Raw genomic sequence first — 15,287 nt, 5'->3', positions numbered from 1 at the left:
CAGGGGGTCTCAAACCCTTGTTCTCCCATCTGTCTCTTAGAGGATGTCTGGGTCCTCCAGGAGGGTGTATATTGTTTTTCCTCTCCCTTCACTCGTTTTTGTCTTACACTGGTCAAAAGACAAATAGGTGCCCTATAAATTTTCACCTTTCTCAAGTTCTCTTGAACATAAATTCAGAGTCTGTAAATTCAAAACTGTGTGGGAATCTACAAGCCAGTTTCTGTAGTTCAGGAGTACTTTTTTATTTAAATGAAAGCAATATCCCAGCAGGTTTGCTCAAATGAACAAGTAGGGATTTAGCAGATGATTACATTTCCGTTAAAGAGTTTATATTGGTCAAAAGTAAAGTGAACTGTATATCTTACTTCTGAGTCTCTCACTTTTTTTGTCTCCTTTGTTTTTCAAGTGGAACAACCATGGCTATGACATTGCTAAAATATTTGGAAACAAATTTACACTAATCTCACCAGTTTGGTTACAAGTGAAGAGGAGAGGGAAGGAAAGGTTCCAGTTCACTGGGCTCCATGATGCTGATCAAGGTGTTGTTTTTTTTCCTTTGAATATGAATTGCAATATTGTTGCAGACTGGGTAATTTGGCATACTAGGTGGGTTTTGCTGGCTCTGCCACATAGTGAAGTACTTTCATCCATTACAGTTTCTTGGGTTTTCTTCAGATTGAATGTCTTTCTGTCCTCACCTACTTCCATATGTGTACATATTTTATTTGTCAAACAATGTAAGTAGAATGATTGGCTTTTCCACCATGCTGTCCACAAAATCCCTCTTAAAAAAATGAAAGGACAAAGATCCTGTACAGGGAAAAACAGTCTTGGGTGTTGTATTGTGCACTTGTTTACCTGTTGTGGGTTTTGGTTTTTTCCCTTTGCAAAACCTTTAGGAGAATTTATTTAGAAAGGGAAGAGAAATTTAATTTTAAGAAAATTTTTTCCCTTCATTGCAAGGAAAGTGGCAGCAAGATTAAATTTCAGCTAGTATGTACTAGTTCATGGTTTTGAAGTTGATTGAATGTGAAATTTCATTTGAAATAGCTATAATTCTTACCATGTTAGTGCCTACTAACAAATTCATCCTAATGCAATGGCTGCCAAGAGGAGTGAATGGGACACTTTAAAGTGCCATCTGAAGAAAACCAGACATTCCTCCTAGGTGATGCCTAATGGCTGCAGAAGTGTTATTCTGAGTAGGCACTGGGGCAGCTTTCTTTAGTGAGGTAGAACTAAGCAGGGAGGGGCTGGGTGGGGACCATTGTAAGGCTGTACAATTGTGAATGCTGTGGTGCAGGTTCATGGCTTCAGATTCTGTGCATCACAGGTTGTTCTGTCTGGGTGGATTATGAACTCCTAGTCTGTGGCAGGAAGATGTGTATAATGAAGCTGTGCTACATCATTCGAAGAATGCTTGAAAATATGTTATCATTGTCAACATCATTTATATTTTATCAGCTGTCTTACTTGATACTGTTTGACAGGCTGGATGAAAGATGTGAGAAAAACCTCCAAAAACATAAAAATAGGTGAGCCTCTGGTTTATGTTTGTTTGCTTGCTTTTTATCTTCTTTAGCTTCTAGGAGAGGAAAGTAAGGCTTTCTTCCAGGTCTGTATGGGAGGAAGGAAGACTACCTTAGCACAGCTGTATGAAGAAGATGTCTGAGAAGAAAAATTAAAGCAGTTAACTGTAGATAGTTAAGTAACTGATGTGTTGGCCCTCTTGATGCCTTTATGTTTTGCCTTAGCTTCCTGTCTCTGAATAAATCCACGATACTAGTATATAACACTGTGTGCCTCCCTGGGGAAAGAAATCTTCAAACTTGTTGCTTGGGGTTCTGTGTAGTTAAAAAATAAAAAAAATCCAAATCTGAGTCAGTCAGTCAGACTTTCCTGCATGATAGAAACATCCTACTTTGTCTCTTCTCCCCTTGAAGCTGGGAACTCATGGGATGTGCTGCAGTGTGTGTCTTTAGGGAAAATGGCAAACATTGCTGTAGAGATTCTGCTGTGCTAGACTTGTTACATTTCTCTGTAGCAAGAATTCTGTGGAACTGTGAAATGCTTCTTGATTCAGAAGGGAGTATGAAATTTGAAATGTATTAGAAAAATTGAATTCTCAGTCAAATATTTTAACATACTTCAGCTGCCAGAGGATAAAGCCTTTGAAATCTCTTTATACTCTTCTAAAACACTCTTTTACAACCAAGGTAGTTAGAAGGGGCTTAGACATAGCTCCATAAAATCCATTGCCTTTTCCTGTGGGCATGATTGTCAACTGTTCCAACATCAGTTTTCCTGACTATTTTTTAATATTTTGTGTTTTTAGAAAAAAAATTCACATAAGCTCAAGTGCTTTCCAAAAGTAAAAATTTGTCTTAGGGCATTGAATTGAGTAGAAGAGTGAAGTGATGTAGGGCTGTTTATGAAGTAAATTAGAGTTTGAGGTGAACTTTTCTACCTCATTATTGTGGTAGAAGAGATGCACAATGTAAAGATTGGTGTCTTGTGTTGTTGCTGGTTTAAGACTCTCCTTGAGGCCCTGAGTGGTAATTCAGTTAAGATCGTTCAATCAAATGAAAATATCTTCTCTTAAAACTTGCATCAGTGCTGATCATTAACTAAACTTAAAATGAAGAAGAATGTCCTACAGTGTCAGTTCATCTATGCTGCTGAAGTTGGTCAGAGTGAAAAAGCAATGATCTCAGTCATGGGATACGATTTTTAGTGGCATCTCTGCTTGTATCTGCTGTATTCTGTTTCTCCAGAAACATGCCAGTGTAGATAATAAATTCCGTATTTTCTCTACTGATTGACTACTTTGCCTGATAGTGCCTCGAATTTTGTTTGATGGCTGGACTTACCAAGACTTTGAGAGTGTTTTTGGCAGTGAAGATGAGATAGAGGAGCTTTCCAAGAACATGGTTCTGCTAGCCAAGGTAAAAAAACCTATTTATGATGTTTATAAAATTGTGTGAGATGATACTTGATTCCTTTTGTAATAGATGTGTTCTCATTTCTTGTGATTTTGCATTCTATGAAATAGAATTTGCTGAAAGCAATAATGAGGCAGGATTCTTGATAGCATGTCTTAGTGTGTGTCCAGTTCCTGTAAACATGAAATGTAGCAACACTTAAGTGCAGGTGACTATGAGTCTAACCTGGGACTACATCAGTCTGATCAACATAACTCTGTTGTCATTGGCAGCTGCACTCGTGATTTTTGCCTGCTTTAAATTTCTTTTACATTTCTATTAGAAATATAATTATTGAGCTGTGGCTATACTGCTTAGTGGTATTTTCTGATAGGCAGAAAAAGAGTCATGGGTGCAATGAGTGCTGTTTTCTGTACAGGAATGCATTCAGGCTCAGTGTGGTAAAGCTAAGCAACCACTTTAAATACCAAGAATCACTCACTGGATATGTATTACTGAACAGTTTTGCTCAGGTCTGATCAACCAGTTTCCTCAAAATGTTAAGAGACTAGGGAGAGGAGAAGAGGAATTTTGCTAGGGTTTCTGGCCAACCCCTTTCCTAATGGCTTTAGAGCTATCCCATGTGTGAGAATAGATAAGCTGCACCCAAAAGACATTCAGCATTAGTGATTGATTCATGGCAGCCTGTTTATTTATTGTCAGAATAAGAGTTGTCACTTGCTACATGATGTAAAGAAATCTTACAGTGCTCTAGAGGAAGTTGGATGTACTCAGTTAAACAGAGTAATTTCTTAAAATTTTTAACCAATATGTCAATTTTAGGTCCTCAGTAACACTTGACCTCTTAAGGATGTCAACTCAAGTACAACATTATCCTTGATCATGCTAAGAATAAATTATCAAAAGAGAGACTAATTACAGGAGATACTTGGAATCATGTCTATGCTGAATTAGCATTTACGTCTTCAGACTCAAGAGATAATGAGTTTTTCCCTGATATATAAGTAAAAGTGTGTCAAATTATTTGCTTAACAACCACCTTTCATCAGTGTCTGAATTTTCCTAATACAATATTGGCTTTTTCTGTAAAAGTAGATATAATGGATAACTAGTAGAGATTTTCAACTTTTGCATGTTTGTGTTTGTTAAATTATTTAAATTTCTCTTGGACTTCTCCATGAAATGCTGTGTTAAAGATGAATCTGGTGTAAGACTACAAAGCATGTTCAATCTGTAATAGTACAAGAAAAATAACTGCATGGTTATTTTGTGTTATTTTGTGTTATGATGTGTTGTTTACAATTCTCTTTATTTAGAATGAAAATTTTGATGGCTTTGTAGTTGAAGTGTGGAGTCAACTGGGAAATCAAAAGCAAACGTGAGTATAAATCTCTAGGAAACAATTCCTAAAAATCAGCTCCTTTAAAGCATCCTTTTAATTTATCCATGTTGATTTGAGTATGTCTTTATAAGTAAATACACTTAATTCTAGAACAACTAAAGGTTGTTCTGCTTGTCTTACAATGAAGTAGAGGGTTTTACCTCGCTACATGAGATCAAAGATTACATCATAATCTTCACAGTGGGTTTAGCAGGCCATGTTAGTCTTTCATTCTTGAGTTTTGCATTTCTGTAACTTCTGTGAGGACATAGGGGATACCTGGGCTGCACACTCACTCTCATGTTGGCACTGCCTTTATCATAACAGTGTTTGGTTTGGGTTACTGGCTGAGGCTTGGAACTGTGTGATACTTTCAAGACCTAAGGCAAATGCCAAACTTCTGCTTCATGAAGAAAAGGCAGAATATGGTGGTGAAATTAATGATTCAGTGCAGGAATCTGAAGATTTTGTGGTAGTTTCTCAGGAAATTCAGGCATCCCTTTCTCTAAAGCCCAGTGTTTCTTACAGATCTCTGTTGCCTAAAATGTCTGGGGGAAAATAGAAAGATGCACAGAATGCAGACTTCATTATGGAAGGCTTTCACCTTTTGAAAAATGGTTACTTTAGGTTATTCTGGTTAGGGCAAATGCTGCTGACTGATGGCATGTATTAATTACTTCTCAAACTGAGTGTACTATTAGCAGTCCTACCTTTTCCCTATAAAATTAATACTTGGGAACAAAAAATTGAAACTGCAGAATCTTTTTTAGCTTTATAAAGGGCTCCATCAATTTCCCTGCAATGAGTAATCCTTCTGCTGTATGCTCTTGCTTATAATTAGGTAATTTGCCAGGTTGTTCCTAAGAACTTATCTGTATCCTGAGCTCTGAACCTAGTGCAGTGTCTTAATAAAGTAGCCAAGAAGATGTGTGAAGCAATTAGTAACTGCCAGTCAGAAGTGGGTGGTAGTGGTCATTTTATTTACTGTGCTTACTGTATTTAAGTAAAATCAATAGTTTTCCTATTAGTTAACACAGATATAAGACAGACAATGACTGTAACTGTCAATGCAAGACTCACTGAAGATCATTTTAAACACACTGGCATGAAAGTGCTGTATTGCAGATGAAACACATGAGCAAAAGCATACTTTTCTATTAGCTCCAGGGTGAGTTTATTTGTGGCATGATAAAAATACCACTCTCTGCCAGGAGTAATGTTGGTTTAAAACAGTGTTGTTTCACAGAATCACAGAATAAGCTGAGTTGGAAGGGATCCACAAGGATCATTGTGTCCAGCTCCTGTCCCTGCACAGCACCATCCTCAGGAGTCACACCATGTGCCCCAGTGTGTTGTCCAAAGGCCTCCTGAACTCTGACAGGCTGGTGCTGTGAGCACTTCCCTTGGGAGCCTGTTGCAGTGCCCAAGCACCCTCTGGGTGGAAAACCTTTTTCTAATATCCAATCTAAACCTCCTCTGATGCAACAACTGTTACCAGAGAGAAGAGATCAGTGTCTACCCCTCCTCTTCCTCTCAGGAGGAAGTTGTAACTGGAATGAGGTCTCCCCTCAGTATCCTCCATGCTGAACAGACCAAGTGACTTCAGCTGCTCCTCACACACCTTCCCCTCAAGCCCTTCACCATCCTCATGGCCCTCCTTTGGACCCTCTCTAACAGCTTCATGTCATTTTTATATTGTGGCACCCAAAACTGCCCCCAGCACTCGAGGTGAGGCTGCCCCAGTGCAGAGCAGAGGGGACAATCCCCTCCCTTTCTGGCTGGGGATGCTGTGCCTGATGCCCCCAGGACAGGGCTGGCCCTCCTGGCTGCCAGGGCCCTGCTGGCTCAGATCCAACTTCCCACAGACCAGGACCCCCAGGGCCCTTTCCATGGCACAGTTTATCTGTGTGCTGGACATTTTGTCCAGAAGGACAGTATGAAAAACAGCTGTCATAAAAACTGTTAGTATTACAGGAGATACTGCTGTTTAGTTTCCTCAGCCTTCAGTTACCTGAGTGTTATTTAGGTGAAGCACCATGTCCATTCATTATCTGTCTGTTACTCATAGAAAGGAGTGGGAAGTATTTTCCATAACTTCTGAAAAGGACAGGGTTATTCTCATGCTGTATCATGGTAACTGGATCCTTTTCTCTGAGGGGGTAATGTGTAATTGTGTGTGACCACTGTGAACAACACTGAAGGATTATCCTAACTTAAATGTGAGATTATTTGCCAAGGAAGCATAAAGGGAAACAGAAGCTAGGAACTGCAGGTTTTCTTCCATTTCAAGACCTGATCTAAGTGCTTCATTGGAAACTCATCAGTGGGTTTTTCCACCTTTTATTACTGTGTCCCTAGAAATGGTTAGGATGTTTAAGTTGAACAGTGCCTTGGGTTGGGCTTGCAGCATTCTAAATTATGCCAATTGAGACAGAAAGCTGAAGCTGGGCTCAGTGTGCAGTTACAGCTGTTTTGTGAATGTAGGAGACTCACATCATTACATGGTAATTTTGTTTTATGATGCTTCTAAGTTGTGGGACCCTTGTCTTCATTTTGAGATTGTGTTTTTCTATCACTAGCTTTGAAACTCAGTGGCTTGGCTATCCAGTGCCCAGGAGGTTTCCCTAATAATGTTTTTTGGAGGGAACAACTTCTTAGAATGGATCTTAAGGGGCAAAATTAAGTGCATTTATTACGTTGGCAAACCTGTATTTTTTGCACTTTGAGTGCTGTTACTTTAATCAGTTCATTTCCTATAGTACAGAGCAGTTTTTTCTGCGTAAGCATGGGTGGTCTTTGCTTCGCTTGTTGCTGTCAGAAAAGTTGGAGGAGCGCAATGCCTCCTTTAGCCCACAGCGTGGCAATATTGTAACGTGAGTCACACCTGATCTTCCCTCAGCTTGTCTCTTTCGAAAGTGGCAAACACCGGTAGTAAAGCAAGTTCTTGACCTTGGAAAGGTGGGGATTAGTTCGCAGGAGATGTCAGCACAGAGGTGAACCCTCCTAATCCTTTGGAAGGGTGAAGTGCTTGTAGGACAGTATTTGTGCATGCTTCAAATAAATCATCTGTTGTAACTTTTAGGTGAAGTGTAGGCTTTCCTAGTTCAGATCCTTCAAGGTCAAATGCTTGGAAGTAGCTTAACCTGCTTCTAGTTAAAGGGACAAAAGATCATAATGATGCTCCTGGGAACAGCTATTTTGCCTTCGAACTACTTTTGGAGCAGTCTGACAATACAAGGAGACCTGCCTAGCTAACACAGTTTATTCATGCTATTTAATGTGAACATGTTTTAGTTTAAAATAAAATTTTAAAAAATCCCTGGTTTTTTCCTGACATACAAGGAATAATGTCACATAAGCAGTTAGCAACAAGTTATTGAAAGTCAACACAGGTGCATAAAAATGCATGGGTATACCCTGCAGCTGCTAGCTTGCTTTATGCAATGTTAGGGCTATGGTGTCAATCTAGGAAAAATATTTCACAGATAATAATTATGGTTTTCATTTTTCAAAACTTAAATTAAGTGCATACCTAGCCATTAAATTAATAAATGGCACTCAATTATTCTCTATACTTCATATATCTGTGTTAAGGGGAAAGCTATGGAAATTATTCCTGTAATGTTTTTAACTGTTCTGGAAAAGATCTGAGATCCCATCCAATATGCTGCCTTAGTGGTGCAGGAACACTTGATATAGCACTTCATAAGCTGGATAAGGGTTTCTTAATCCAGTTTAAAATGACAGTGGGGGGATTTGCTCATGGAATATTTGTGCCTGATAAAGTGTTTCAGCTACAAAATCAACATCCACTCTCTGAAGACAATGTGCAGTGATACTTTCTAGCAGAGTGCACCCAGAAGCAGGTGAATCTGCAAAGGAATCTGAAAAGCTGATAATTAGTGTCCTAACTCACCAAGAAACTGGGCTATGATTTAAAAACTACTTCATCTATCAGAAAGCTGGATTAATTGCAGCTGAAGGTCTCTTCTCAGTTGACCTCAGGTGAGTAAGTGTCCCCATGAGATACCTTTTTTAAATAGCTGAACCTGAATATTGGATGGGCATTTTCATAACACATGCTCTCCCTTGATGTTGGGGCTTAAGAATTGCCTAAAAGCTTTGTGATGATTAAATTCTGTAAGAAACTTCAGTTGACAGGCTAACAGTGCTAGCTCTTCAGTAACACATAAATCCTATGACCAGCCTCTTTAAGAGCCTGTGATCACTGAGCACTTTTAAAATTAGGTAAATTGAGACACTATTCTCTCTTTCTCTAGAAACATGCAACCATCCCTTTGCATGTTTCTAGAAAACCTTTCTTTTTTTGGTGTACTCAAGTCAACTTTAGAACTGAGTGAAAATTTTCCTTTGAGGCCCAAGGAGTTATCCAAGAGTCTTCAGTTTCCTGTTTATTCTAGCTGGCATCGCAGATGAGGTGAAATGTTGCTAAGAAGTTATGTTGCTGACGTCCACTAAAACATAAAATTCTGTGGTTTCAGGCTCACTAAATACCTTCTGTTTTATGTCTTCTTAAGCAGAACTAACTCAAACTGGTCTGGGTTTTTCTAGAACAAAAAATTTTTCAATCATTCTGGTTTTGGGTTATAGAATTGTTCTGTAATGCTTAGCAGACTAAAGTCTTAAATTATATAAGTTCTTTGTGCTGCTTTATTTTGCATATTCATTAAATGTTGATTTATCAGCATTATCAATTTTTATAAGAGAATAGTGTGCCTGAATGTATCTGCCTGCTTTCATGTTAGATATCCTGAGCAGCCTCTTCTCTGGCTGTTCAAGTAGGAGCCTTGGTGCCTCGAGTCCTACACAGCAATGCATGGTGTGTGTACTTTCACATGTTTAAAATGGCATTAGAGTCTTCTCTTTAGGTCTTAATTTTAGAAATAACACCTGTTCCATCTGAAGAAGCTGAATTGCTTTGATACCTCTGTGTGGGCCTGTTTTGGGTGCTTATGGTGACCACTTCAGGCTCTTGCAGATGTCTAATACAGATGCTTTGAAGTACCCTCTGTAGCACTGGTACCTACTTCTTCCCTGTGTTTTCTGGGGAGAGAATTATTAATATACAAATCCCAGTGACATCAAACTTAATGAGAGATGAAAGACTGCATCTAAGTGATGCTGCTTCCTTTCATGCTAGCAATCATTGCACAGTAAAAAAGGGTTCAGCTGCCCACCTTTTACCCTAATACACAGGAAAGTAGTCTCCAAATAGAAATCTAAATGAGCTGAGCTATCCTATGCAGATGATACCTCAATTCTAATCTGTTTTGCAGTTTCTTATAGTTTAAACCTACTTCTTAAGTAACTTCTCTTTTCTAAAAGTTTCTTGCCTGATTTTGCAATAAAATATTCAAGTAATTCATCTCATGGCATTTAAGTTTAGAAATGTACATGGCAGAAATATTGAGAGATGTGAGCATGCAAAGGCTCTCCTCCTTATTTAGTTAACAGCTAGACAAGACCATGTCTCACTTACTAATCTCAATTGTGGGTTTACTGGGTGGGTTTATTTTTCTCCAGAGACCTGGATATATTGTGAAAAAGGCATAATGTACTCATAATACTCTCACAGGCTACATAAAAATGCACACAATATTCTGATCAGTCCAGCATTACTTGACAGATGGCACTGCCATCACACAGAATCAATCTGAAAAACGTGATTTTTTTGTCACTCTATGCAGAAGATGACCTTCAGGCATCTTATTAATGTTGGTAGGAGTATAGGAGGAAAAACTCTTCTGGTAGTTGTATCCTTCATGTTAGTCCCTGAAAAATTAATCTATTAATCAAAGATTTGCCATAATTCACTCTACTTTCTTGGTATTAACTAGGCAGTGAAATGGCAGAAAAGGGCAATTTCTTTTTCAAGTAGACAGCTTTATTTTGTCCAATTTTCTTGACAAGGCATAAATTTTAGGGAGTAGTGACTCCCAATTTGTGCAGAAAGGTGGCTGAAGTTGGAAAGCTGTAGAGCTTTGAAGGGTGGTGGAACTGAAGGGAAGGGTATGAAAACCTTTCATATCTTCTGCCAGGGCTTTAAAATGCGTTGACATCCCACTCTTGTGCACTGAAGTTAACTGTTCTACAAGGTGTTCAAAACACAGTACACCAGCAATGCTGGAAAAGCTGATTTTTGGAAAAATAAGCTTGCCACAAACTATGGGTGATGAAAATTTGGAGGTCTGCATATTTATAGGGAACAAGATACTTTGAAATCATAAACACTTGGAAAATTGACCTACCAAATAGTAGTGATAAGAGAAGGCCTGAAATAGCATGAATGAAGTAGACCTTAGTTAGCTCAAGATAGAATGTTAAAGTTGCCAATATTTCAGTAGCTACTCTGAAGTTAAACTTGACTATAGTGAAGTGTCTGGTAAATATTTAATGAAGCTTTTTTAGAAAGATTGATTCTATTCCTACTTTCCTGTACCACATTATAATGTTTAAAATGTCAGTAGCTTTTCTTTCAAAATTGCCAATGGTAACATTGGAGAATATTGCATTTAAAACACTGGAAAACACTGTTGGGACACAGTAAAGTTTTAATTTATAGCACAATAAATGAATGTTCTGCTATTGCTCTTTGGAGGAGAGGGAAAAGTGCACATTTGATTTACTTCATCTGACTTGGCCAGCACATGGAAGTGAGCCTAAATTCAGTCTTTAGCCATTAATCCTGCCTGATTTGCCAGAAAGTTTTCAGGACCCAGAACCCTGGCTTGACAAGTTAGTGAATAGATACTAATTTGGGTTTCTCAAGAAAAAAATCTGCAATTGTCTGGCTGTCCTTTTCCTTCTTGACCTCCTTCAAGTTGAAGGTAATTATTTTTCAGCCAGATCAATACTGATTGAAATTTGTGGGGGAAGGGTAGGAAGTATTTAGATGTAGCCTGTTTTAGAGTCATGAGAGCACCAACAATGCATTCCCACTGCATTCAACAATGCATTCAAACTGCATTCCCACCCCTTTTTTAGACCACAAATCCCTGTCCTGGGTTTACAGTTACAGGTTCTGGTTCTACACTTATATGTTTCAAAATAAGACTTTCTTTGTGCAGTCAGTGTTTTTGTGGGTATGTCACTGCCTTTGTGGATCACTTTTTGCCTGTGCAGAATGGGAGTAAGGATGTTAACCTTGTTTCTAAATGGAAAAGTTATCTCGTTCTGTACCTATGCTAGGTTTTTTTGTCCTATCTCCACCTTCTTTTTATCCCTTCATATTCTGAAGAGTTAAAGTCAGCAAATGTTTTGCATGGAGTAGAGTTCTCAAAGCTCCTACCGCTAACAAAGGCAGCCAGGCAGAGAAGAGATCCCTGCTGATGAACACTGTAGAATAATCTTAAGGCAAGAGGAATTGATTCTTTGGTCAAATTTATCTTATATATAGCATCTCTGACATCTAATAAAGGTTGAATTATACTGTAGTTCAGACATAATTAGTTAAAAGGGTCACTAAGCCACAAGATACAAATCAATGGGAAAGTTTGCTTAACTAGTTTTAATACCGATTATTGTTTTTGATAAGATTATGTCATGTGGAAATTGTGATAGATGTGTAGGTTTGTGTCAATAAATGTCTGTTTAGCTTAGTGTTGTAATTTTTTAATGTGCTCCTATGGAAAAGGCTTCTTCTTTGCTATAAATGATTTGTCTGAATAGTGACACTCCTAATGTGGAATGCATGTGGTAAAGTAACAGGGGGGAAAGCTGTTAGTTCCCCAGAGCAAGAATGGTAGAAGTACATGCTGCAGACAGACCAAAAGCTGCTTCCTGCAATCCCATATCTTCCCCCAGAAAAGAAATACAGGTGGCAGTGTGATAGTTCATTGTTAAGGGCTGTTCAGCACAGCAAGCTCTCAAATTGTAAGCACAAAATATTGCTGGTATTGGAAAGGTGATAAAACGTCCTTTGTTTGTTTGTCAGGATTTTGAGAGTAATGGCTTTTGTAGGCCCTAGGAAGTTTTCAGCAGGCATCAAATCATTTCAGGGAAAATAGAAATACTTGGTTACCTTTGGATAGTGTATCAAGCATAATTGCTGTGATGGATAATTATATAGGAAGAGCAATAGCTTCAGGAGAATATCTCTAGGATTATACTGCCTTGAAAGGCATGACAGTATCAAGATGTTTCTGAGAGTTCAGGTCTAATCCAGTTTATGTGGGGCAAACAGCTTGGATGGTGGCTTTTGTCTATTCTGCCTTTCCTGCTTAAGCACTTTCAGCTCCTGAAGTGGATGGTGAAGTTGCTTTCTATTTGGTTCTGGTTAAGTGTAGTCCTAAACAGATCTAGAGTTCTGTACTAATATCATCTGTGTTTGTGGGTCCTCGTGGCCAGGTGAAAAATAGGAAAGTTAACTTTGTTCTGAAAAATCAAATTACTTAAGAAAGGCACTCAGAAGAGCCATGTTTGTAGTGAAAATTTAGAATAATCTTGGATTCCTCTTAAAATGACATTAAACTTAGTTTCTGCAGATTAAAGGGTTTTCTATTAACATCAGCCTTCCAGTTAGGAGTGCTAAAACCAGTTTGCATAAGAATTTTAAAGTTTATTTTACTATCAAAATACCAAGAATATGGATATGAAAATCAGCTTTTGTGGAAGTCTTTATTTAAATGATGCAGACAGAAGATGCTCTTTCCAGATATGACATTGTCAAACATGTATTTTGTAGGTATACAGTGAAGTATGGAGAAACAAAAGGATTACTTATATAGGAAAAAACAGTAGAAGAAATGTTTCTAAACACAGGCCTCAGAAATATCCCTTGAAGAGTGCGTGTTCTGCTATGAAAGTATCTTCTCAAATTCTTGTGTGCAGCAACACAGTGGCAACTTCATTTTCTTCAAAATTTGCTTCTTCAGAACAGTGTTTGGTTCTTCTATTGATGTAATTATTTTCACTAAAAATGACCTCGGGAAGTTACCCGTTCTGATAAAGTATGCTGGCTTGTTTTACATGCTAACAATGCGCAGTTAGAAAAATAAAATGAAAATAAGAAACACTTAGAACCCCAGGGTGATCACCAGTTCCCATAAAACTAAGACTGTCTCAAGCAGTGCAGTGTTCGTAGTCCTTAAAGACAGTAAACCTAATCAGTCTTCCTAATAGTTTTTTTCTGCTATGATAATTTGCAACAAATTGTGTTTGTCTCTCTTCCCAGGTGCATCTTTTCAATTATTACTTACTTGTTCTTGTCAATGTATAGCAGCAGTTTTCCTGCCTTTCCCTCTAATAGTATATTTCTATTTCAGGGAGTTGATTCACTTGCTCACTCACCTTTCTGAAGCTCTGCATGAAGCACAACTTAAATTCATACTGGTCATCCCTCCTGCAGTTGCAGCAGGGTGAGTATTCCTCTTTAGATGGCAGTTTCCAGGTGAGAAATACTTCCTTGTCTGATAAACAGTAAGTTCAAAGCTTTGTTTAAAGCTGTGCAGTTTAAAAGAAGAAGAAATTATTTGGGTTTGATTGGTAGTCCTTTTTCCATGCATGTTGCACTGAATAGTCTTGGTAACTATGTGCATTCATACATACCTCTTTAATTTTTGATGTGATGGAGGAACCAACAAGGAGAGGTTCTGTGCTGGACCTTGTTCTCCCCCACACTCCAGCTGGGGTGTCATGAGAACAGAGTAGAGGAGCAGAATTCCCTCCCTTGACCTGCTGGCCACACTTCCCTTGGAGCATCCCAGGATGTGGTTGGCTTTCCCAGCTGCAAGTGCACAGCTGGCTAACCATTGCATAGTTGGCAATGCAAGATTATATTTTTTTCCCCCAAGTTTCCTTTCTTCCTTTAAGATGTTCATGAATCCTATTGCCTGCATATAAAAACTCAGTAATGTAAGTCAAACAGAGAAGCATTTTTAGGTACTTTTTCAAATGAGAGTCAGTAGACAGCTAATGAAAAATATGACAATTTCTTAGTTTTCTTGCTTTGGGCTGTACAGCAGTGTGGATATGCTCACAGCCAGTACAGATTATGACAGTTCAACAGCACAGTTTCAGGACAGCATTGTACAGCCTGCTAAACTTCTTGTAGGCTGTCACATTTTTCAGTGTACATTCATTTTCAAAGTGCCAAAAAGGCTGACAAAATTTAATGTCTGAGCAGTCTGGTAAATGTTGCTTCTGTGGCTGAACTTCTCTCTGCCATGACCTCAAGTTTTTGTTGAGTTTTACGAGGAGGTCCTGTAGCATGTTGGGGAAACAAAGCATTTCTGCTTACAGCTATCTGTGCAGACTTAAATGCATCTGGCTGAAAAGATTCAGGGATCCTGTAGCAGGTGACTAAAAGGTTGTCCATGTGCTGAGGTCTGTTAGCATCTGCCTTATAACTGTGGTGTCACTTCTTCTGTAGGTTAGTAATGTAACCCCATCCAAACCAATTCCTGAATATAGGTACTTCCTACCACCTTAAGACTGTAAGCCCAGAACAATATCTATTGAATTTGGTTCTTCAATAGCTGTCTGAAATCTGATTGCAGTTTATTTTCTGTAAAGTATGTACTTGAGGGTACTTCTTGTTTCTTTATATTTTCCTCTGTTGCATGCTATAACTGATTTATATGCTTTCATAGCTAGTTTAATGTAAAAATCCCTTTGCTTCCTGTGTGGGGCTGGCCATGCAGTTTTGATAGGGAGAGAGAGAGAGAAACTATGTGTTGAAGACTGTGGTAAAAGAAAACAATAAATTCCATGTAAATTGGTAAAGTAGACAGTTTTGTAAAATATTACCTGTGCAGAGTCCTTTACTTAAAGGACTGAAGACCTAGCTGCATTTTGAGGAGATTACTTCATATCCCTCAAGCACCTATGCTTTGGCCTTGGTTCTGGATCATTAATCCTCTAATTTCTTGCAGATTTTGCTGGAAAATTGTGTGCTGGTATGCCTTTGCATCACATGACTTTTCAGTGGTGCTAACAAATACTTT

General features: G+C 38.4%; 1 protein-coding gene across 3 annotated transcripts in view; it reads left to right on the top strand.

Annotated features, from left to right (window-relative positions):
• CHID1 (chitinase domain containing 1) overlaps positions 1-15,287 on the top strand; it is a 96,791-nt gene that overhangs the window by 4,664 nt on the left and 76,840 nt on the right. For all 3 annotated transcript variants that reach the window (XM_071427697.1, XM_071427698.1, XM_071427696.1), the window contains exons 4-8: positions 407-539; positions 1,491-1,535; positions 2,839-2,945; positions 4,259-4,320; positions 13,608-13,700. In XM_071427697.1, the coding sequence (XP_071283798.1) occupies positions 407-539; positions 1,491-1,535; positions 2,839-2,945; positions 4,259-4,320; positions 13,608-13,700 (440 nt within the window). The remainder of the gene's footprint in view (positions 1-406; positions 540-1,490; positions 1,536-2,838; positions 2,946-4,258; positions 4,321-13,607; positions 13,701-15,287) is intronic.

The sequence above is a fragment of the Agelaius tricolor genome, unplaced genomic scaffold (genome assembly GCF_023055355.1).
Source record: "Agelaius tricolor isolate 1412-34295 unplaced genomic scaffold, bAgeTri1.0.p SCAF_5, whole genome shotgun sequence".
Taxonomy (NCBI): domain Eukaryota; kingdom Metazoa; phylum Chordata; class Aves; order Passeriformes; family Icteridae; genus Agelaius; species Agelaius tricolor.
Note: the sequence above shows the minus strand (reverse complement) of the source record. Positions and strands in the feature narration are given on the sequence as shown.